The sequence below is a fragment of the Xenopus laevis genome, chromosome 3L, assembly GCF_017654675.1.
Source record: "Xenopus laevis strain J_2021 chromosome 3L, Xenopus_laevis_v10.1, whole genome shotgun sequence".
Taxonomy (NCBI): Eukaryota; Metazoa; Chordata; class Amphibia; order Anura; family Pipidae; genus Xenopus; species Xenopus laevis.
Window position 1 is genome coordinate 60,357,244 of NC_054375.1, and position 22,635 is coordinate 60,379,878.

The 22,635-nt window shown below is 38.6% G+C and overlaps 1 protein-coding gene across 2 annotated transcripts in view; it reads left to right on the top strand.

The window, feature by feature from the left end:
• The first annotated feature begins 10,910 nt into the window (after positions 1-10,910).
• tmtc2.L (transmembrane and tetratricopeptide repeat containing 2 L homeolog) overlaps positions 10,911-22,635 on the top strand; it is a 151,380-nt gene continuing 139,655 nt past the window's right edge. The window contains exon 1 of one of the 2 annotated variants that reach the window (XM_018252372.2): positions 10,911-11,441. Coding sequence is in view for 1 of the 2 variants with exons in the window: in XM_018252371.2 (XP_018107860.1) it covers positions 11,359-11,441 (83 nt within the window). In the remaining variant the exon portion in view is untranslated. The remainder of the gene's footprint in view (positions 11,442-22,635) is intronic. The other variant, XM_018252371.2, reaches the window with a different exon arrangement.

The following is a 22,635-nucleotide window of genomic DNA, read 5'->3' on the forward strand; positions in this document are numbered from 1 at the left end:
CTGTCCTGCAGTTTGACAGGTCTATCCTAGATCATACAGATCTTCCTCCCTCTAAAAAAAAATTATTGACCATTGTGTACTGGGCAATTGATTCTTTATAATTTATTCTTCAAACAGATACAATTTTATATTCTTAGAATTTGATTCAGTGAAATGTCTATGAATAGCTTTTTTTAAAAATAAACAGGTGCTTTTAAATATGCTTGACATTTTCACTGAAACAGTCTTCATACCCTTATTTCATTTATGAGTAGTGTCTTATGGGGAAAATTAAAGATGGGTAGAAAATCAGGACGTCAGCAGGTGTGGAGTCATACAGTGTGTGTAATATTGTTTTGATGGCATGTAAGTGTTTTTTATGATAACCGGACTATGGGATCATTTACAGGTCACTGCACATTTCCACCTCAGAGAAGCTGTACAAGCCAAACCACAGAGCTTTTCAGCACAGTACTCAAGTCAAAAGATGCTTATAACACTGAGTCTGTAAAGTCTATTAAGCCTCCTGCTTTTGTGATAACAGAAATGTATCATCCCTATGTTTCCGCAATGACTAAAGATAATTAAACATGTAAAAGGAAAGTAGAGATTTTCTCTTATTTTACATATACAGGGCTCCCAAAAGTGTCTGAAAATGTACAAATGTTGTATCACAGGCAGAAATCAGTAATATGAACCAGGTCTTGTAATCCACATGTCTAGTTCTGTTGCCTTAAAGGAAACAAGACTTCTGCGGCCTCATTTATGATAGCAGTACATAGTGCACAAAGTGCAATTTTTGCGCAAAATTTTATGAAAAATGCAGTGTTATGTCCCAAATTAACATAATTGCAGGAGAATTCACATCCATTGCAAATTCCCCTTGAAGTACCAATATGGAAGCAAATTAGTATCTGTGTGGCAAATTGCTATCATGCTGCAGTAGAAGCCTCCAGGGCCCCCTGCATACCCATGTCGGGGGCCCCCCCCCAGCCTCAAAGTTCCCTCCAGACCCGCCACAGCTCCATATCTGCAACACTCCTGCCACCTCCCCAACATACAATTACAAAATGGCCTTCACCCATAGACTCTATTTTATCCAAATAATCCACATTTTAATTACTGCATTTCCTTTTTCTCTGTAATAAAACAGTACATTGTACTTAATTCAAGCTAAGATATAATTAATCCTTATTGGAAGCATAACCAGCCTATTGAATTTATTTAATGTTTACATGATTTTCTAGTAGACATAAGGTATGAAGATCCAAATTACATTACATTACAATTCATTATCCGGAAGACCCCAGGTCCTGAACACTAAATAAACCCAATAGGCTGGTTTTACTTCCAATAAGGATAAATTATATCTCAGTTGGGATCGAGTACAAGGTGATATTTTATTATTACAGTGAAAAAGGAAATAGTTTAAAAAAAAATTGGATTATTTTATTATAATGGAATATATGGGAGATGGCCATTCCATAATTCAGAGCTTTGTGGATATCAGATCCAATACCTGTATCACATTAAGTGAAAAATGTCCTTTTATGGTATATTATTTTATATACAGTATAACTGGCTATATGTAAAGTGAAGTTGTTAAATGTCTGATAATACAACAAAAGATGCACTACTTACTACAACTTTTTGCAGATAGATAATTTATTTTTTTCCTACATCTCTCTCTCTCTCTCTCTCTCTCTCTCTCTCTCTTCTTCCCATGAATCTTAAGCATCTTTTGCTTTCTTCTGATTCACCATGACTTGGTTCATTCCACAGGCCACCATTCGCAAAACATATTACATGTGATTGCAGTGCTATTCTCAATATTATTGCAAAGCAATTACTGAGGTGAAAATGAAACAAAAATATAAACTTGTAGTAAAAGAAAGGAAAATGTATCTGGTTGCTACCGTGGAACACTAGTGAAAGTTCAATGTGTTGTTTTAAAAAAGATGTGTGAATGAGGTGTTGAAAAAGAACATACACTTGTCTCCAAGCCTAATCCTCAAAATCATTTAGGTCTGGGTCCCTTTCTCATGTTACCAGCAAAGCCAAAAGCATCTTAGCTTGATTACTTTTTATTTTATGTTACCATGGTTAAATTACACAAATAGTCACTGTGAAAAATCCATTTACAGCTCATTTCCTTTATAAAATTCTGTTTGATATGGTCAGCTGGAGATTTTGTTCTAAAAACAATATATAAACAAAACATGCAATTGAGCCCCCCAAAAAGACAAAGTGTCAGTATATAGTAACATTTAGTATGTTATGGAATGGACAATTCTAAGCCACTTTTCAATTGGTCTTAATTATTATTTTTTTTTATACTTTTTAATTATTTGCTGATTCTTTCCAGCTTTCAAGTGGGTGTTACTGACCACATCTAGAAAATAAATGCTCTGTAAAGCTAAAAATGTATTACTCATCTTTCTATTTAGGCCCTTTCTTATCCATATTCTATTCTCTTATTCAAATCAATACATGGTTTCTAGGGTAATTTGGACCTTAGCATCCAGACTGCTGAAATTGTAAACTGGTGAATAAAAATCTAAATAACACAAAACCCGACAAATAATAAAAAATGAAAACCAATTGCAAATTGTCTCAGAGTATCACTCTCATATTATGGGGCACATTTACTAATGGACGAATATCGAGGGTTAATTAACCCTCGATATTCGACCATCGAAGTAAAATACTTCGAATATCGAAGTCGAAGGATTTACCGCATTTCCTGCGATCGATCGAAGGAAAAATTGATTTTAATCCATCGATCAAACGATTTTCCTTCGATCAGTAATTTGTTAAAAAAGCCTATGGGGACCTTCCCCATAGGCTAACATTGATGTTCTGTATGTTTTAGGTGGCAAAGTGGTTGGTCGAAGTTTTTTTAAAGAGACACTACTTTGACTATCGAATGGTTGAATAGTCGAACGATTTTTAGTTTGAATCATTCGATTCAAAGTCGTAGTCGAAGGTCGAAGTAGCCAATTCGATGGTCGAAGTAGCCAAAAAAAACATTCGAAATTCGAAGTATTTTTTCTTCTATTCCTTCACTCAAGCTAAGTAAATGTGGCCCTCAAAGTCATCTCAAAGCTGAACAACCCCTTTAAATGGAACTAATTAAAAAAAAGTAAGGGCTGCAATTGGCAACTGACCATCGCTGCATCAACCAATCAAATGAAGCCATGACACCAAATCACCTGAAATTGCCGCCATTTTGGAATATGAACACCTTATTACACTGTACAAGAATTAATATTCTTCCTAAGAAACTACAATGCCTGCCTATTCTTCTCCGTCACTATTAAAGCAACTTCAATTATTTAAATATAAAGCTCCAACTCTTTCTTTCCCAAGACAGCATGAAAACCACTTCATTTTTTAATGTCCATGTAATTTAATCTAAAGAACAGAGGGGAAATGAACAGATTAATTCCAAGAAGCCAGTTATATTTGTGTTTCCTGTTCCATTTCTGTCTATGCTTAATTCTGTTGTAAATTGATTTCATGCTTAAGCTGTGACCATCCTTAGCAAAAACAGAGATACTCTAGTCATCCATTACTTCAAATGTGATAAGTGGGATCTCTGCATATCAAACGGTTTAATGTTTTAGTCTTCGTTGCAAATGTTGCTTTTGTAGCACTGATAGGAAGTTAAAAACCTCCATGTGATTTATACATTTATATCGTGTAGAAAAGCAAATTCTGAGAGTTTTTGTGTCATTTCCATGTGTAATATATCTAGTCCCACTAGTAGAGTTCCTATTCATGGCTTCACCATTACTCATTAAGCCTACCCCTCCCCAATAAAAAGAACATGGTAGTACTACACAATTCGTTATGTCATTAATACATACACATGCAAATTTTGGAGGGATTAGTACATATTAGTCATAGAAATTCCAGGTGTTATATAGTGTTTAGCATGGTTGTGGTCTTGTATTTAGCCTGGGGCACTGTCTGCATTTGTATGTTCACCCTTTGTGTAGGCTGCTGCCAAGTGCTCTGGTTTCCTCCCACAGTATAAAATTATAGTGGTGGTTTGATAAAATTCTGATTAAATTGTCCCTGTTATGTGTGCCAGTGTAAATATCCATTTTGCCATTTTTAAGGCCGTTATTATTTTGCTTTCTGTTTGCTTTAAGTGCCCCTATCATCTTAGAAAAGTTCCAAGATATCAAAGACTTTTAAATAAATGCTAAATTATCACACATCCTCCGCTAAAGTGCTCTTTACTGGCTTATCAAGGGATATTAAGACTAATGCCTGGGTGCACGCAGCAGATTTTGCCACAGAAAAGCATACTTGAGACTAAGGAATCAGTCTTAAAAATGTTGAAAGTATTATTGCAAAGCTAAAAAGAAAAAGCTTAACAATCAATTTTTCAATAATTTTAAGACCTGTGTGTGGATCTTATTTGATGGATGGTGTATATATATATATATATATATATATATATATATATATATATACAACAGTGGTGCCAACCTACAGATGTTGCAGAGAACAAGTACATGGTACAAGTGTCCTTCAAACTAACCATAATCACTTGCAGAAATATTGGTGTCTGAATTTAAATCCTGGAGTAAATGTTCAGTAGTCTCAGCTGGGCATTTCATTCTGCCTGTACTTATTAACAAAGCCATATCCATTCAGCTAACGCATGCTGATTAGAGCCATTTGCTGCTTTTAACCTTAGTCCTCTCAACGGAGCTGGAAAGCTACCTCCTTTTAGAAAGCTCCTCATTAGAATTAGTAGATAAACTTAATGATTTACTTAGAATGAAATCTCTTAAGTCTGGAAGTTTAGGAGAAAGAGTTTAGGAAGTTCAATGCTCAACAATTCAGCAAACTTAAAGCAATAGAGTAATTTACTCAGACTAGGGGGAAACTAACTAAGAGACACAAGAGCACACCCCTTAGTGCCCATTCAGCAAGCATTTCTTCCCCCACTACAGCTGTGGTCTTACCATAGTGCCATATTAATAAATCAGATGCAATATACAAACAAGATAGCCCTATCCACACTGCCAGGCATTGTTCTGCCCTGCATTGTCTACTACTCCCAAACTTGTGCATCTGAAAAACTACATGCAGAATGACTGAAAGCAAAGGTGCCACAAAACATAAGTATAGTATGTGTACAATGTAAAAAAGCAGACAAATTACTCTACTGTATTTTTTTATGTCAGACTAATGCCTAAAATTGTCTTACACTACGCTAGACCTGGGGTAACCTATTGAGTCAGTGTGGCAAACATTGGTGTGACATTCTGTGTTGAAAAAGGGTGTCAGTGCACTAGTTTATGTGTGGATATTCATGCTGTAGAATAGTGTAGTAAAAAATATGAGCAAGCACTTTAAGGAATATGGCCATAACAGTAAACAATTAAGATGGTTGGTATTGCAGGTAGTTGATACTCCCTCTAGAGGTGGGAACTATAATAGACTTTTGTTACAAAAAGAAACAATGTGGATAGATAAACTAAATACAGTGTCCCCTATGGGGTTGAATGAAGTTCAGAACTATTCATGTTTCTTTTAAGGATGTGATATGCTTTTCAATTGTAATATGGAAATGACTCGTTTTATGTTGATAGAATTTTAAGTAATACATTTTTATTGTACTTTTTACATTCACAGATAATACATTGATACAGAGGAAAGCATTAAATGACACTGTCAGAACATTTCTTAATTTATTTATACACGATTGTCATAGGCACAATTTGTATTAAGGGTTACAAGTGGCAGTCACTGGTACTTGGAGGGTGTTACCATTTGCATGTTTTAACTATTTATACCTGTTTCCTGTTCACTTTTGTAAGAGCACTTGAGAAAGGGGGTTGATCCCCTGAAACATTGTGAAGAGATCTGAATAAATCATAAAAATTCAAATTTTGCTTGGTGAGTGCCATCTGATTTCTCTTTATTATTGCTACTAGTAATACCAGCTTGCACACCTTTCTCTCTGTGTCGTGAAAGCCCAGTGCTTGGTGAAGAAGGCTTCAGTATCCTCCAATACAGGTAAGTATAATAGATACAACCAGCACATGCGTCCAAAATCAAGCAGGGATAACAACAGGCCAGTATCTATTATCCTTACCTGGATATTCTTGCTAACACTTTTTACACCAAAAATGTATACTCTGCTACACATTCACATAAAAGCAATGCAAGTCCATAGGTGAACTTTGGAGGAGCTTTGATGCCATGTTTTTTGGGCTACTTAAAGGGGTTCACCTTCCAAACACTTTTGTCAGTTGAGGTGTTTTCAGATTGTTCACCAGAAATAAAGACGTTTTTAATTTGATTTCCATTTTTATTCTTTACCATTTTTCGAAAATTGAAGATTAAAGTATTTTATTCCTCTCTGGTGTTTCAGTCTGGCAGCTCAGTAATTCAGGTGCAGATTCTGAAATGTTACAATTTGCTATATTAGTTGATACATTTCTCAGCAGTATTTGTGGAGTATTAGCAACTATTGTATCAATTCTAACTGCTGCCCTGATTGAAAAACCTTGAAATGAAACTCAGGGATTCTGCTCAGCAGGGCCAAAGATAAGAAATGTAAAAACCAATGTATCAATTTAGAACAGTTTACAGAGTCAGTGACCTCCCCCCACCCAGAGCTGCTTTAGAAAGACATGAGAAGGTGAAAAATGAAAGTTTACACTTCAGTATTAGAAAAACAGTCCCAAATTGAATATAGAAAGCAATTGAAAAATTCTCTATTTCTGGTGAGCTATCTGAAACTAACTGAACTGAAAAAAGTGTTTGACACTCAAAGCACTTGAACAACCCCATGCACCATTATCTACCTTTAAATGCTCAGAAAAGAAATGAATACCGTGTCAAGTCAAATGAAAGTATTTTGTTTCTGGTTCTTTAATACTCTTGATACATCAGTGCAGGGTATAGTTTATATTTAGTACTTGTTGCAGCCTAATGCCCACAGTTGGTGCCACCAGCCTTATGACCCTCCGGCAAGCTGTTACACTGTTTTCAGGGACTGCAAATATCAAACTGTGCCAAGTGATAGAAAATAAGAGAAGTAAAAAACAATAACAACAATATAAAAACAATAATAATAATAAAAAAGTGTAATTGCTAAGTAATGTATCTTTGGTAATATTTGTTTTCACTTTGTTGTTAATCTTCTGAGTTTTCATACAGATATATAAAGGATGCCCCCCCTTTGATCAATGAAAACAATATTATGAAAGTTTCTAATACATTTAACTAAATGAAACATTCCCTGTTGCCTTCCATTACCAGTGTTGCACATTATTTTGTAATAATGCCAGCAAAAAAAAACAGGCTATTTTATCATTTTAATCTGCTGTTAGCAGCAAATCCGGGAAATCTCATCAACCTGTAATATAAAGCATTTTCAGACTTTTCACTACAAAGATTTAGGTAAGATCTTCCCTTCGGGTGACTTGACATTTCCCAGACAGGAGCTACACATGGATGCTATGCAACACAATCAGTTGGCTAAATCTTGGCTTTTGTGATTTTTTGTATTAATGTTAGTTTCCAGACATATATACTTCCTTTCCTTTATAAGTGATGGCCTCATGGTCAAGCAGGGGTTAATAGTCTGTCTGATAAATGACTGAAACTAGGTAGTTCAGCTTTTATGGGTTATTAAAGCCCAGCATATTAGGAAATATTGTTTCCTACATACATCCCCGGTCAAAGACTACAAGAGTCTGCAGCATTATATCTAACATAAAATGGCAGCAACTAGAGTTTACTGTGGGTTATTGTTTCTTCCAATATCCTTGTGTGAATGATGCACTCACAGTGCATTATGGGACATGTAGTCTGCAGATGTCAGCATTGAGACTTTACCATGTAGGAGAACATTTTGGGTGTTATTTACTAAAAACAGAATTTATCTCATATTTTATTTAAAAAATACACTACCAGACTGCTATGCTTATTTATCAATAGAATAACCCAAATTAATTGGATCAAAGAAAAACTCAATGACTCAGTGCAGACTATGATAACTACAAATTGAGATAGGTGCCTCTCCCATTGACTTATACTGGACCTTGACAAGTCTGAGATGGCAGATTTCGGATTTGGGCTATTTGCAGCATCAGGGTATAATAAATCTTGAAAAAATTTGAGGGTGTTTTTCACAAAAAAAAAAATCGAGTTTTTGCACAAAAAAATCTTGAATTCGAGGTTTAGTAAATAACCCCCTTTAAGGGATGATATGGCAGCAGCCTCTGATGACAACCTGAAAAGAGAGGGATGTAAAGGGGTCCTCCTTCCAAAACTATTTTTGCATGGTGAATGAAAATTGTGTAATGTAATTTGAAACAACTTTCCCATATATATATTAACATTTTTCAAATATCTGTTAATGTAATTGCTGCTAAAACCAATATATGGCTGGTTGTTTATATTCACTGCACTCCTGGCTCCTAAACAATGTTGCAAGCCAGCTAATGAAAAACCTGGAGAAGACCCGACTTCTGTTACGGTGCTTTAAAAATGAGATCCAGAGAACAGAAAGTGATAAACAAAAAAGGAGTGGTCAGTGCTGGAGAACCTGAGGTAGGAGGCCTCAGTAGGAGTAGCTAGTTAGTGTAAGGGCAGATTCTGTAATACAACTATATAGATGTAGAGAAGGCACTCAATGAGCAAGGTCCAAAACAGACGTGTAAAATCAAGTTGACATTTATACAGGTACACATCTCCATGTGTAGTTGAAGCTACTTCCATGTGTACCTGAATAAACGTCAACTTGATTTTCCACATCTGTTTGGGAGATTGCTCATTGAGTACCTCTACATCTATGTGGTTGGATCTGCTCCTTCAGCCGTTGCCTCCTCTACTATGTAGTGAGTGTTCAGTTGAGGGTATTTCATAGAACAGCCAGAGGCTCCAACAAGGAGAGCAGGTAGGGTTAATACCCCAGTGTGCCACCTGTCTGCATAGGACCACAAGTAAGCAAGCTCAAGGTTAGAGAGGTCTGCTGAAGAACACAACTGTAATTAGCCTTCAAAGAGTACTACCTCTATTTGTGACTAATACCCTGTCCCAGGAATGATCCGCAGGTGTGTGCCATTTGGATGCAACTTTTCTGGCGCTGTCCCTGGGCACTTAACTTTTCAGCATTGAAGGGGGCCGCATCGCTATGGCAGGGAGTGCAATTGCAATGCTGACTGAAAAAACTTGGGTTTAAAAGGCACCAGGAGCAGCAGTGCAGCACTACTGCCTGAGGCATGATCCTCAATTTGATTCTCATGGCAGGAGCCCCCCTGCCTGTGCCCAATACAGTAAATGGAAATAACAATTGAAATACTGTGAAGTCATCGTATTCTGAACAATGGAAAGAAAGTGACTTTTTGTGATCCAGCAAATAAACAGTTATTTATGGTTTAGACACTGGTGAAACTGCTGTGTGTGTGACATCAGAGAAGTTAACCCTTCTTCCATCCACAGCAAGGGCCACACCTGTGAGACAGACTCATGTAACACTTTGGGGGTTATGTAATAAAAGGCACTAAGTTTGCCCAGGAGCAGTAACTCATAGTAACCCATCAGCATGGTCACCTGTATAAAAGCAAGCAGAAACGTAACTAGAGGGGGGCAGGCAGTGGCGTAACTAGTTGTTACTGGCCCCCATAGCAAATTCAATTTAGGGCCCCAAAATATTTATAAGTTGGCCTATTTTAGCAAGATATATTAAAATTGCTAATTAATGAGGGTCTCACTGGGCCCCCTACACTCCTGGCCCCCCTGCAACCGCAGGGTCTGCTTCCTCTATAGTTACGCCCCTGGGGGCAGGCCCTGGCGCAGGACGTGCAGCCGGTCCCCCCGCCCCCCTCTGTACACCCGGAACTGGCCGGGAATATGCGCCGCAAAGCAGCGCACGGACTGCCGGGGGGCTCTGAGGGGGTGCGGGCCCTGGCCCGCTTGCACCCCCTGCTCCCCCGGTAGTTCAGCCACTGAAAGCAAGCATCGGATTGGTTGTTGTGGCTCAGGCCCAGATTTGTGGCGAGGCCAATGTCGGACTGGCCTACAGGGATACCAGGAAAACTCCTGGTGGGCCAAGGTGTCAGTGGGCCCTCCTGCTTCAAAACATTTGTCATATTTCATGGCCATTACCTATTTCTATGAGAACAAAGAGACTAAATAGATTGAATAATAGATTATAGCATGTAAAGAAAAGAGACTAGCAGAATAGAGGTTATGTGAGGAGAGCAATAGTACTGACATTGGGCCCCTGGTCTAAGATTTTTGGGTGGGCCCCTGGTGTCCCAGTCCGACACTGGGCGAGGCCACAAAGGTCCAGGCCTAGGGCGGTGAAATTTTAAGGGCGGCATGCCGCCCAGACGCAAAGCTCCCCAGTGCTTCTGTGTCCTAGATTGCAGTGGCCAACTCTAGGACCTGGCGGCAACGGGGGGCGGAGGCGAGTGGAAGTGCCCAGCTCTAGGACCATGCAGGCCTCGGGGTGCCGTTTAGTCAAACCCGGCCCTGCTGTGGGTTACTGCTCCTGGGCAAACCTAGTGCCTTTTATTACATTTGTGGGATAGCTATGGGGAGTTTGAGACTCACAACTCAGCATATAGCAGGCAGTGTATATACAGCAGACTCTCAACAAAAACCTTATTTATTCTGCGCAATATATATGTATAAATGCTGGGAATATTTTCCAAGTATGTCAATGAAGGTGGGTTGCTTGATGTATGTCTACTTCTGCTTCTCACAATAGTAATCTCTTTAGAGCTATAAGTGAAAAACGTTTCTCCCTATGAAATCAGAGCTCAGTGTTTCCCAGTTCTAATTTGGAAGAACTGAGTGGCCGCCGGAGCGAAGAGCAAACAGATGGGTTCCTCTGAGGGAAAAGGAGAAAGGTAAAGAGACCCTGTGAGGGGCGGGCAGGGAGGAGGAAGGCAAGGTTAGAAGAATGGTGGGCGGGGAGACGGCTGATGAAGGGAGTTGTTGGGCGCATGCGCACTGGCTGAGACTTGAGCCCCACGCGGCTGATCCCTGGATGGTTCGCTTGCAGCCCGGGCTCTTCTTAGTGCTGCTACTGCTGACAGTGTGTTCTGCCGCTGCTCATTCTACTTGGGAGATTGGCAGTGCTGCCGGGGACTGGCTGTTCTTTTATTATCAGACAGCAGCATCTCTCCTCCTGTAGCTCAGGCTAAACAATAGAGAGTAGTAGTATATGATTGGCTGCAGTCCTTGCTCGCTGTGCCATGGGTTAGAGAGAGAGAGAGAGAGCAGCGTTACTATACCCGGCAATGGGCTGCGGCCGGTGATCTATTGCCTCCTGCTGTGGGATAAGAGCGAGGAGAGCCGCGGCGGCAGCAGCCCTGGGGGACCCGTGCGGGAGAGATGATCGCGGAGTTGCTGAGCAGCGCCCTGGGGCTCGTCCTGTATCTCAACACCCTCGGCGCTGACTTCTGCTATGATGACAGGTACGTCCCCCCGGCACACTGTCCGTTACTAATACTTTATCCCAAAGTCCCTTGATCTCCCCGGACTTCCTCAGCTGCCTGCACTGGATACCAATTTCCAGGGGACCCCCCTTTATAAGCAGCTCGGGGTGCAGCTACTAATTGCCACGACTGCTAATTGCCACACTGAATGTAGTAGAGAATGAGAGCTGAAGCTGCTGCAGCACATGCTGTAATAACCCACTGACTGCAACTGCCGCTTTCTCTGGGCTATGGACAATAAAGCACCTCGGGGTGTTATTATAGCAGCAGGACTGAGCACTGTCCCTGGGGAACGACATTCACTTGGCAGCTAAGGAACTTCTCCTTGTTTGTATGAATGAATGAGACCTCATTGTGCCTGCAAGGAAACCTCAGCCTGTGTCCCCTCCTACCACTTTCACTTGTGAGCACTGTGTATATCATGCCCTTATCTCTGTTCCCCCCCCAAATATCTTGTTTAACTGTTTCCAAGGTGGCTCCCAGCAAGCACTGGAGATATATCCAACCTTTAACCCTTCAGCTGCAACTTCCAACGTGTATGAAGACAGTAGGGGATGTTGGGGGTTGTAGTTAAACAACAGCTGGTGGGTAACATCTGTGAAAACTGTAGGATGCATTGAACCTACTGACTGATCTGTGTGTGTGTGTGTGTGTGTGTGTGTGTGTGTGTGTGTGTGTGTGTGTGTGTGTGTGTGTGTGTGTGTGTGTGTGTGTGTGTGTGTGTGTGTGTGTAAATAGAGACATTGTATCACTTAATGTAATGTAACTATTTTGTAAACTATATCATGTAACGTGCATGCATGGATTTCCCTGTAACAGACAGTGTATTTTTTCAGTAAGTAAACAAGCACATGCACATTGTATAATAAAGGGATCATAGTGTAAAGAACTAGTCTCCGTGCGCTAACACATCATCCAGCACATCAGTCAGTTTGAATCTGCATTAGATGCCAGCCAGTGTGGATATACCTGTCATACGGAGTACCGCTGAATAGAGCAATGCAACTTGCTTTCCAGTTCCCTAGTATAATAAAGCTGCAGCTTATTTAACTTCTATAGCCAATGTTTTCCATACAAACTCTTTCTATATTGAAAATAAGAAAATGCAACTTTTACAAGTTGCCATTCTGAGAACAAGCATTTGTCCTTACCTGCGTTAAAATGTGCTTATTAATTGCTCTAACAAACAACAGACACAGGCACCTGCTCTATGGCAGAAATTCATATACGCGAGTTTATAATTTGTGTTTGCTATGGGTTCCTGCTCTAGTACAATAAATTTGGGATTAATCTGTGCAATGCTGTAAGACTAATGAAAGCCTTTCCCTGACTGGCTGCTATAATGATGAATTCCCAGTAACACCTTTATTAAAATGTTACCTTCTATATAAGTGCTTTGCCTGTTGTTGGACTTTGACTTCAGGGAAGTAAACTCAGAGATAGCACTTTAACCCATTATATACAGTTCAGTTTCCCTTTATATTTCATGTTAACTTGGTAAATCCCAGACAGTTCTCTCACAGATCAAGAAGGGCATTTAAAGCCTCTGTAAATTATCTGGACTATTTACTTATTATATCATAGCCCTTCTATTCTGACAAGAAGTTTCCCAGACAGTTGGTGCATGTCAGTTTATTGACTGTTATAAGAGGCAGATTGTGTAGATGTGGCAGTTGAGCAGTTAGGTTCCAATCTTTAATTATTGTGTTGTACTGTGTAGAAATCAGCGCAACCCTAAATGAGTCCTTTAGATGACAAAAAAACTCTTTTGAGCCCTTTTAGGGATTTAATCAGATTACAATTAAGACTGATGCATAATTAAAATATATTAGGGAGAACAGCACGCCTGGCTAAGCCTATTAACCATCCTGGGGAGTTTCATGCTCCATTGAAATTAAACCATCCAAAAAGTGAGCATAGATTTACTTTGACAGCTTTCATCAGCCTCTCTTTACTGTTGAGATTGAATAGATCCCCTGGGCTTGTGTTAACTGGTGCCTAGAATACAACTAGCTGGCTCTGTCCTTGTGGCAAGCGATAGAGAACTGCTGTTTTGGGGTTGGCACTTAAAAACACCTTACATTTCTGTAGTATGTTAAATGCTGCATATGCTATGAACCTAGTTTGTTTCGTGCTTGTTATTGTCATTCAGTTTATTTTTGTCTTGCACAAACTGCAGCAGGTATGAGCGAAGAGTGACTTAAGTCCCATATCCACACCCCCATGGATATCAGGCAAACTTGCATAGTTCCTTGTTGAAAGCAAACAGCCTGGAAAGGCTTTGACTGATATAGCTTATCTTGGGATTTTGTGGGTGAATTTATCAGCTGCTGCCAAGTTTCTCACCTGCTGTGCTTTATGTATTGTAACAATATCAACGCAAAGCCCTTACGATTCCTTTTATCTCCCATGACTTGGTCTTTTATTGCTGGCAGTTGTAGTTCAGCAGCAGGATAGCCATTCCTGTTCATATTATTTACATGCTGTTACCCCTATGACATGAAGAAGGAACATTTGTAGCAATATACCATTCAAAGTTTTTGTCCCATGAATACAGCTTTGACTTATTTTACTCCTACACATAATTTGTCCTATTACGATCAAATAGGGAACCATAAAAAAATCCCTTATAGATGTTTTAACCCGCTATAGTAGGTTTCTGAAAACTGGAAAAAATAGTTAAAGATAGTATTGCCAGACAAATGGGAGGCTGATGTGGGTGATATTTCTGAGGAGGAATGGCAGGAAGCGCAAGACTCTATCCTTTTGTTTTCCCCTAATTATTGATTTCGTACCATTCAATTATATATCTTCCATAGAGCATATTATACCCCTGCTAGGTTACATCTTATTAATGCTGATACTCCTGACCTGTGTACTAGATGTGCCCTGGAAAAAGGGTCTCTTTTGCATATGTTGTGGAGTTGTAGCAAGATTGTGCCGTACTGGGGGTCTATCTTAGACACCTTGGATAGGGTTTTGCAAATACAGATAGATAGGTCGCCAAAAGTATGTGTTTTGGCTATTTTACAGGATCTCCACCTCAATCAGCATCAACTGCTTTTCCTACAGGAGGCTTTATTGTTGGCCAAGAAGCTTATTACTCAGAATTGGAGGAAAGTCGCTCCCCCTACGTTTGCTTGTTGGAAGCAATCTATGATAGTTGTATCCAACATTGAACAACTCGTCTATTTGAAACGGGGGGTCCCTGCTAAATTTAGTAGGATTTGGGGTCCTTGGTTGGATGTATTCCCCCTTCCACATAGCCGCTCGATTACTGGGTGAATCACTGTTTCGGTGCTATGGTACTACTATGACTGTACAATTCTTTTGCTGCATGTTCCCTGATATTTTTGTACCATTCTGAGTTGTGTAGCTCTCTCATATTGTCTTTTGCACTGATGTTGATGTATAGTGTAACATCTGTATACTACATGCATGTATCCCGTTACTGACTTGTTGGACAGTGATATGTTTTTTTTTTTGTTTGTGCTCCTGATGTAAGAACGTCTATGATTCTTGTCTTTTTATGTTTTCAATAAACTACCTGAGTTTAAAAAAAAGATAGTATTGCCAGGGAAACATACCCATGTCGACAGGAGTTTTTTCTCACTCTTTACAATGAATTAGCCATTGAAGGCATCCTGACTTTATAGATATACCAAAACATAAAGAGTTTGGCAATTTTGGCTCCGATTATTTAACGTTACAACAGATCCTACAGTATTCCAGATACGCTGATTCCAGTATAGCATTTTTAAACTGTATCCTGAAAAATATGTCTTTACCAATAACAGAAAAGTGCCCTCTAAGGGTCAGTTTATATAAATTGTAGTCTGGTCGTAATAAGAACTCATGCAAACTCATTTAAAAGGTACACAGAGACACTGGGCAACAAGGTACACAGAGTGAGTTGTTCAAAATAGATAATGGAGATTATTTTCATGTGGATGTGCAGAAGTAAATGGCTTCAGTAGGGAAGCAGCATGCAGTTCCACTCTATAAGGGTGTACAACCCTTTTTGCTCTTTTTATGCAACATAATAAATGCAAATACTAAAATGTATGGCATGGTCTCATGTTTATTAAGTTTTGTCTGATATGTGGCTAATTATTATCCCATATTCAGGTTTTGACTGAGATTTGAAGTACACAGAGGCATAACCCCCCCCCCCCCACAGGCAGCAGTGATTGTCTGTGGCAAAGGTTTGCCAGAATATGCAGATTGGCAGTCTTGACTTGCTCATATATATGCATTGGCAACCTATAAAATTCTCCACCTCAATCATCAAATGCATGAAAAAAAAGTTTGTGTATGGACATCAACAGTATGTTTTTCTTGTGGGATGGTTTGGAGGTTTTCTGGAGCGCTACAGAACATATAAACTACTACTTTCACTGGAGTTAACTTGGAGGAATTTTTTTTTGGATGCCAGAAAACCATTAAATGACCACTCCAGTTTCTTTTCTTTTTGCTCTGCCTCACACCAATAAAATATTTTTTATATACCATCAAAACAGTTTCACAGTTAAACTCAACTTGGTGCAAGTTGTACTCCAGATTTACAACAACAAATCTGAAACCACTTTATTCACGAAACAGATTAAGGCTTTTGTGAAGGTGATAATCTTTTAACTTCACCTTTGTGAGTCCCACCCACGGTGCTAGGATTTGAATAGAACCCAAGATCTCAGGGGTGCAAAATATTAATGCTATCCAACATTACTTCATTTTTTTTTTTTAATCAGGTATCGGAGGTATTTTCTTAGAAGAGATTTCTGTCCCCCACATTCAGTGTGCTTTACTTGAGTTGTAATCCCCTTTTCAGTAAAAAGAGATAATTAAAAAAAGGAAAACGGAGATAAACAAATTGTGGGTCAGCCCATCAACTGAAGGCACTCCTTAGTGAAAAATGATCTAACATGATCCTTTTTGATGACCATTTTGCACAATTCACCAATATCGGTTACAACTTGCCTTAGCTAGGTCTGCTCACCCATTGGGACCTGGTGATACTTTGGGGAATATATGCTTCTATGTTAGATAAAAAAAAGTTTTTTATTTTTAAAAAGTTTCTGGATTGTGTTGGGCTGCAAGGCACTCGCTGAAAACTCACTGCAGCTGTAGCACAAATGTGTGCCACTTAACAATTCCTCCAATGTTTTGCAGAACAGAGCCGCTCTGCATTCTTCTAAGTAGTCCCTTCTGTGAGCAGTCTGACAATAACAATTGCGTGCTCAAAGGGGTTGTTGGCGTTTAACATTTGCAGAAGTATTTTCATGCATCTATTCAGAATTTTTTTTCCCCATAAAAATAGGCTGACTTCATCTTTGAATGAACAAAAAATGGAAATGGTATTAGCTTTGTAAATGCATGACTTGATTTAAATGTAACTGTGTTCAAGGTGCAGTTCTCCTTGACCTGAAAGCTCGACAGCTAGCAGTTACAGTCTTAACCCTTTGGGACTTGATTGTATGCAGTTCACTTGCAAACAGCCTATTTTTCTTTTACTTTCTCGAATACTGGCTTGTGTGCAGGGCAACATGAATGGCATATAAGTGAAATATGTGGTTCCAGCTGAGTTGTTTCTAAGGGAAATGCACCCTGGAATGCACACCTAATGTTTGAGTATTTTTTATACGTGTTTTTATGGGTCAGTATGTAGCTCAGAATGTTTAAAGTGCGGTAACGTAAAAATGCTTTTAGTTCATGTCAAACACCTGTAGCCACCAGTTATTATGGATGATTTTGACCATATTGAGTATACCGATAACCTACCTCTCATTTTCTGTGGGACAGTCCAGATTTTTGATAGCTCAGCCCACAGTCCCGGTTTCTTACTGAAATGTCCTGCTTTTCCCTTTGATCTCCTGCACAAATGCCAGAAAATAATATTAAATCTCTGAAGCTTAATTAAGCAAGAAGCTTTTGGCAGAGAGTCTAGAATACGTGGCACCTGCACTTAGATACAATCGTAACTAATAAGGTAAACAGGGCTGTTGGGAGAACTGAGACTTGCAGATTAAAGGGCAATTTCACCTTCAATAAAACATGACCCTAAAACCCCCAGAAATGTGTTCAACCTTTCCATAACCTGCCAAATTTTGCAAAATGGGCATGTATTTAGGGGCGTGTGTCCATAAAATGGGCATGGTCTAATTTTTTTGCTGCAATACATGCGGTCGAACCTTTTGTCCTTCATTCCATTTTTCAAATGTTGGGAGGTATGCTATAGACATATTAATTTGTATACAAGTATATATGCAATCCCTTTTCCGGAAGCCTATTATTCAGAAAGCTTTGAATTACAGGAAGGCCATCTCCCACGGAGTCCATTTTTAAGCAAATTAACTATTTCTTTTTTCAATGTCATAATAAAACAGTACATTGTTTTTGATGGTAGCTAAACTTCATAGATCTTTCATAGAACTATTCTATTGGGCTTATATGCTTACATTTTTTATAGCAAACCTAAGGTATGGAGATATCCCTTATCTGGAAAACCAGGTCCCAAGCACTCGCTATAAAATGTTAGAGGATATTAACTATAGCACGATCACTAGTTTGCTAATTCTAACTTCAACCTATTTACCCATCTTTATCCCTCAACCACTGCATGTAGGAATGCGAATTGTACCCTTTGCCTTATATTTTTTTGTTATTATTGTGATGAAATTATATGTTAATAGGCCCCAATAGGCCCTCTTGTGTGTGAGCATTGCTTTGTGTGTAGTAAGAATCCTGTGTGTGTTTGTTGTATATTTATATCATGGAACTCCAAGGTGATTTCTAATATCGTTATATTTTATAACAGGAGACTTTTTTTTTTTTTTTTTTTAAATAATACACAAATTTCAGTGAGTCATGTGACACCTTACATCATTAAGCAACAATGCTAACTGATGACATCACTAAACACTGTTTACAAGAATAAATGTTACAGGATATTCATGTCTGTTGTGTGTTATATAAGAATATACTTCACTAGTCTCTTGTGTATTATGTGCACAAATTCACCACTGTGTCTTCTAAAATACCAATCCACATGCTGCTTTCATTAAGTTCTGATACAGAAGACAGAGCCATGCAGTATTTCTAAGGTTTTAGTGAGTTATGGTGCAGATCTAAGAAAATGCTCCAAGATCTGGAAATGCTGGGATTCATCAAAAGTTGACCCATGCACTTCACAAGGGACCAATAAAGCCAGGAGCTCCCGGAAACTCCTTATATTGCTTGATACAGGAAAAAAGTGCTAGAATTAATAAATCATGAGCAGTAAAGACTCTGCTTAGGCTAATGTAGCAGTAGAGATGATAGCCTCTAATGTCTTTTTGTATGGCATAAACATTTTGATTTTGTCTTCTATAAAATGAAAAGGAAAAAAAGACAAAAATTCAAGCATAATGGATGTGCTATTTCTCAGCAGATTGGGTCAAGCAATTTTCAATGCGTTTAGCACATACTGAGATAATGTAAGTGTAAAGCGAGATACAGTACCTAATGGCCGTAAACGTTCTCTTTGAAAGTGACAGCTGTTCTGCAGCCTAAACTGTGCTCTAAAAAATAAATAAAATAAAAAATAAAGATGTAGCTGCCCACGTGCACGTAAAACCAAAACATGTATTAAAAATGAACAATAGACAAAAAGACCCTCAATGCTGTTTTTTAATTTTCATATATACTCTTGATGCAGGGGAAGAGAGACCCTCAATATTTTTACTTTATCTCACACTGTCATGGATGTCACAGGCAATAAAACTGACACAGGCACCTCTGATTTTTCACTGATAATATAGATTACAGATTATACGAAGCATTGCAGTTTATTAATGTGAGTTGGCAAGTGACAACTCTAAAAACTTCCTCGTGCACTAAAATATATTGACACTTCGATAGACAGACCCACTCATGATGTCACTTTTTGAATTTGGCACCATTTGGCTGTTAAAGTTTGGTTTGTTGTATTTCACTTCCTGATGACGGCTTGAGTAAGGAGCCGAAACGTTGAAGGAATAAAAGGAACAAGTTTTTTCACTCACAAGTCCTGTGTAGTGCGGTTTTTTGTATGCTATATTTATCTATTATTTTATAACCAGCACCCAGGCATTGACAAGCAGTTTGTGTGTGCACCAGCAGCAGATTGTGTGTGTGTGTATATATATGTGTGTATATATAGTTTTTTTGCCTTACATACAGACAAGAAATTTTCCAAAATGTTCATAGTTAATCTTGTTTAAAAATAGGGGACGTTTTGTCTCTGGACCTTTGTGCAATATAATGATCGCATTAATGTATTACACCTACTATGTATGATATTCTTATGGACACGGTTATAACCGTGTAAGTGGTTTAAGCTTTAATTTTTCAATATTTAGTGTTTAAAACAACACTGGTCCATAGCAACAGGTGTTTGCTTTTATTATTCTAACATTGTACACCAATCACTAATGGATTATTATGGGTGTCAGAAAATTGGAAACATTGGCCATGTTACTATAAAGTGCATTTACAAACAATATTACGGACATTTATCAAAAGCTACCAGACATGTGCTGTCATTGTTATAACTATAAAAGTCAGATCCTAATCACTGAGATGGCCATACATGGAAGATTTAATTGCATTTTAACAATATCGCCAGGTAAAGGTGGGCAAATCGGGTAGGTAGCTAGCCGAGTGGATCCTTGAGTGTATGGCCACCTTTACGTTGTCTAGACACACAATTAGCAATGGGCACAGACCATTGTCCACTCACAAGATATGAATGTCGGATTTGATGAAAACACTGATTTTGGCTGATTATGCCCTAAGATGTTTCCAAACATGCTTAAAGTAAATGAGATGTGTCTCTCCTTGCCTTGTGTGTAGCGTGTCCTGGTTTGGCCTGCTAGAAGTCAAACAATCCAGAGGCACACAGAACTGATGCAAGCAAGGAACGCCTTGCACGTTTATATGCTTGATAAAGGGGCCTGACCCCGAAACGTTGCAGTGCTATTCCGCAATAAACGTGGAAGGGCGTTCCTTGCCTGCATCAGTTCTTTGTGCCTCTGGCTTTTTTGACTTCTAGATTGGATTTGGGGTTGCCGGACCTCTACCATTGTGCACCAGACATCATTGTAATTATCTCCTACAAAGGTGTGCGAGAGCCAGATCTCTTTTGGACACTGGTTTGGCCTGCACCAACATTTATGTTGCACATTTCCTCCTGAAGTTGAATTACTAAAACCAAAAAAGACAGCAGTTGGTCAAGAAGCGTATGAGTATGCGGCGTTCATACTGAAGTATAATTGTATCACTTGCAATAACTGCTTGTTGCTAGGCCGCACTGATTGCAAACTGATCAGTGCAGCCTTTCTGGATGGCATCTCAGATTCTTCTTGATCCTTATATTGCTGTCCAAATGTAATGTCATATTAACGTCATGGTACACCATGTCAAATCCTGCTCAGATTTAAGCTGCATAAAAAATGGTGTTTAGTTCCACCAGTTTTCTGAGCTTTTTGCATAGCTTTTTCATGGCAACATTTTTTTCTTTGCCGTACAAGAAATTAACAGTCTCCAGCGAACAGTTACAATAGAATAAACATAGAAAAATAAGCAAAAAAAGATTGTATGCGTAGAGACTAAGGTATGTATTTAATAAAATTGACATTTTAAATTATCAAAAGTTCCCAGTGTGCACCTTACCTTTGGATTATATATATATATATATATATATATATATATATATATATATATATATATATATATATATATACTGCCTATAAAACATATTTATCTACTATGTGAACACTTAAATGTACAGTATTTATTACATTTAATAAAGATCTATATAACTGTAAAGCTTTTCACTCTGCTTCTGAACCTCAATATCCTAAATTTGCTCTGCTGTCATATTAGTGGCAATAGCTGTTTAGGGATACCCAGGGGATACACAATACAGCCGCAAGCTATTTTCTAGATTTGCTTCTGTGGGAAACTGAACATAACTTATTTGTTTTTGAAAAGAGAGGATGGTATCCTGTTAGTCGGTTATATTTGTTTAAAAGATGTCAGACCGAGCCATACAGAATACAAATGGGTTTCCAGTCATTGTGAATGCTCTGCTTGCTTGAAAGTACCACAAAGATTTAACGCTGTGCTCCAGAATATATTTGAATTTAAAAAAACGGCAGTACTTTGCTGAAAATGTAGAGCAAAAAGGTGTTATAAGATTATGCAAGCATGCAGAGGTGTTTGGGGCTGTTAGAAACAAATATTCAAAGTTGCCCATTTTCCACCATCCGCATGCTGTGTTGTGATTTCATAAAAACGTGCCTTCGCCCACACCTGTTTTTCTAACCGTTTTTATGAAGGAAATAATTCAGACATTATTTGTTAGGTTACATTAAATAATTCCAGTAAGATTTAGTTTAAAATATATTTAAAAAGGGTCAATTGTTTTACTATGCCAAAATAAATATTACACCTTAATTTTTCCCATTTACTTGAATGGGCAGCACTGTGGCTCAGTGGTTAGCAGGGCTGCCTTGCAGCACTGGGGTATGTTCTCCACATATCTACATGGGTTTCCTAAGAGTATCCTCCCACTCCAAAAACATATTGGTAGGTTAATTGACAGATTTTTGTATGTGCAGCTCAGATTTTCACTGCAAATTTGTCAGAAATTGGCGGACTGCTTAAGAGTGATTGGAGACTGGGGATGGAGCCCAAAATCTGGTAATTCATGGAAAAATGGGAGGTGGGGTAAATGGTGCAAGGTTTGCCCAGATGCAGTAACCCATGACAACCAGTAAGATGTTTGCTTTTAAACAGGTGGCTTGCAAAGGTTAGCTGCTGATTGGTTGATATAGGTGATTAAACCTGTAGCAAACTGTGTATCCTTTATTACATATCCACCATCTGCTGCTACCCTGGCAACAATAATAGTTTTCATGATAATAGTTGTCATGCAGCTCATGCAGTATTTCACTGCTGTATGCTCACATCTGACCCAATAATTACTATTTATATTGGGGAATATATTTACTTCTATTTAGATCATCATGGCACATACAGGTTCCCTATATCACAACTACTATAGCACCGCTTGCTGGGTTTTCATTTGGTGGGGTTGAACTTGATGGACTTTGTCTTTTTTTCAACCCGATTTAACTATGTAACTATGCATTGC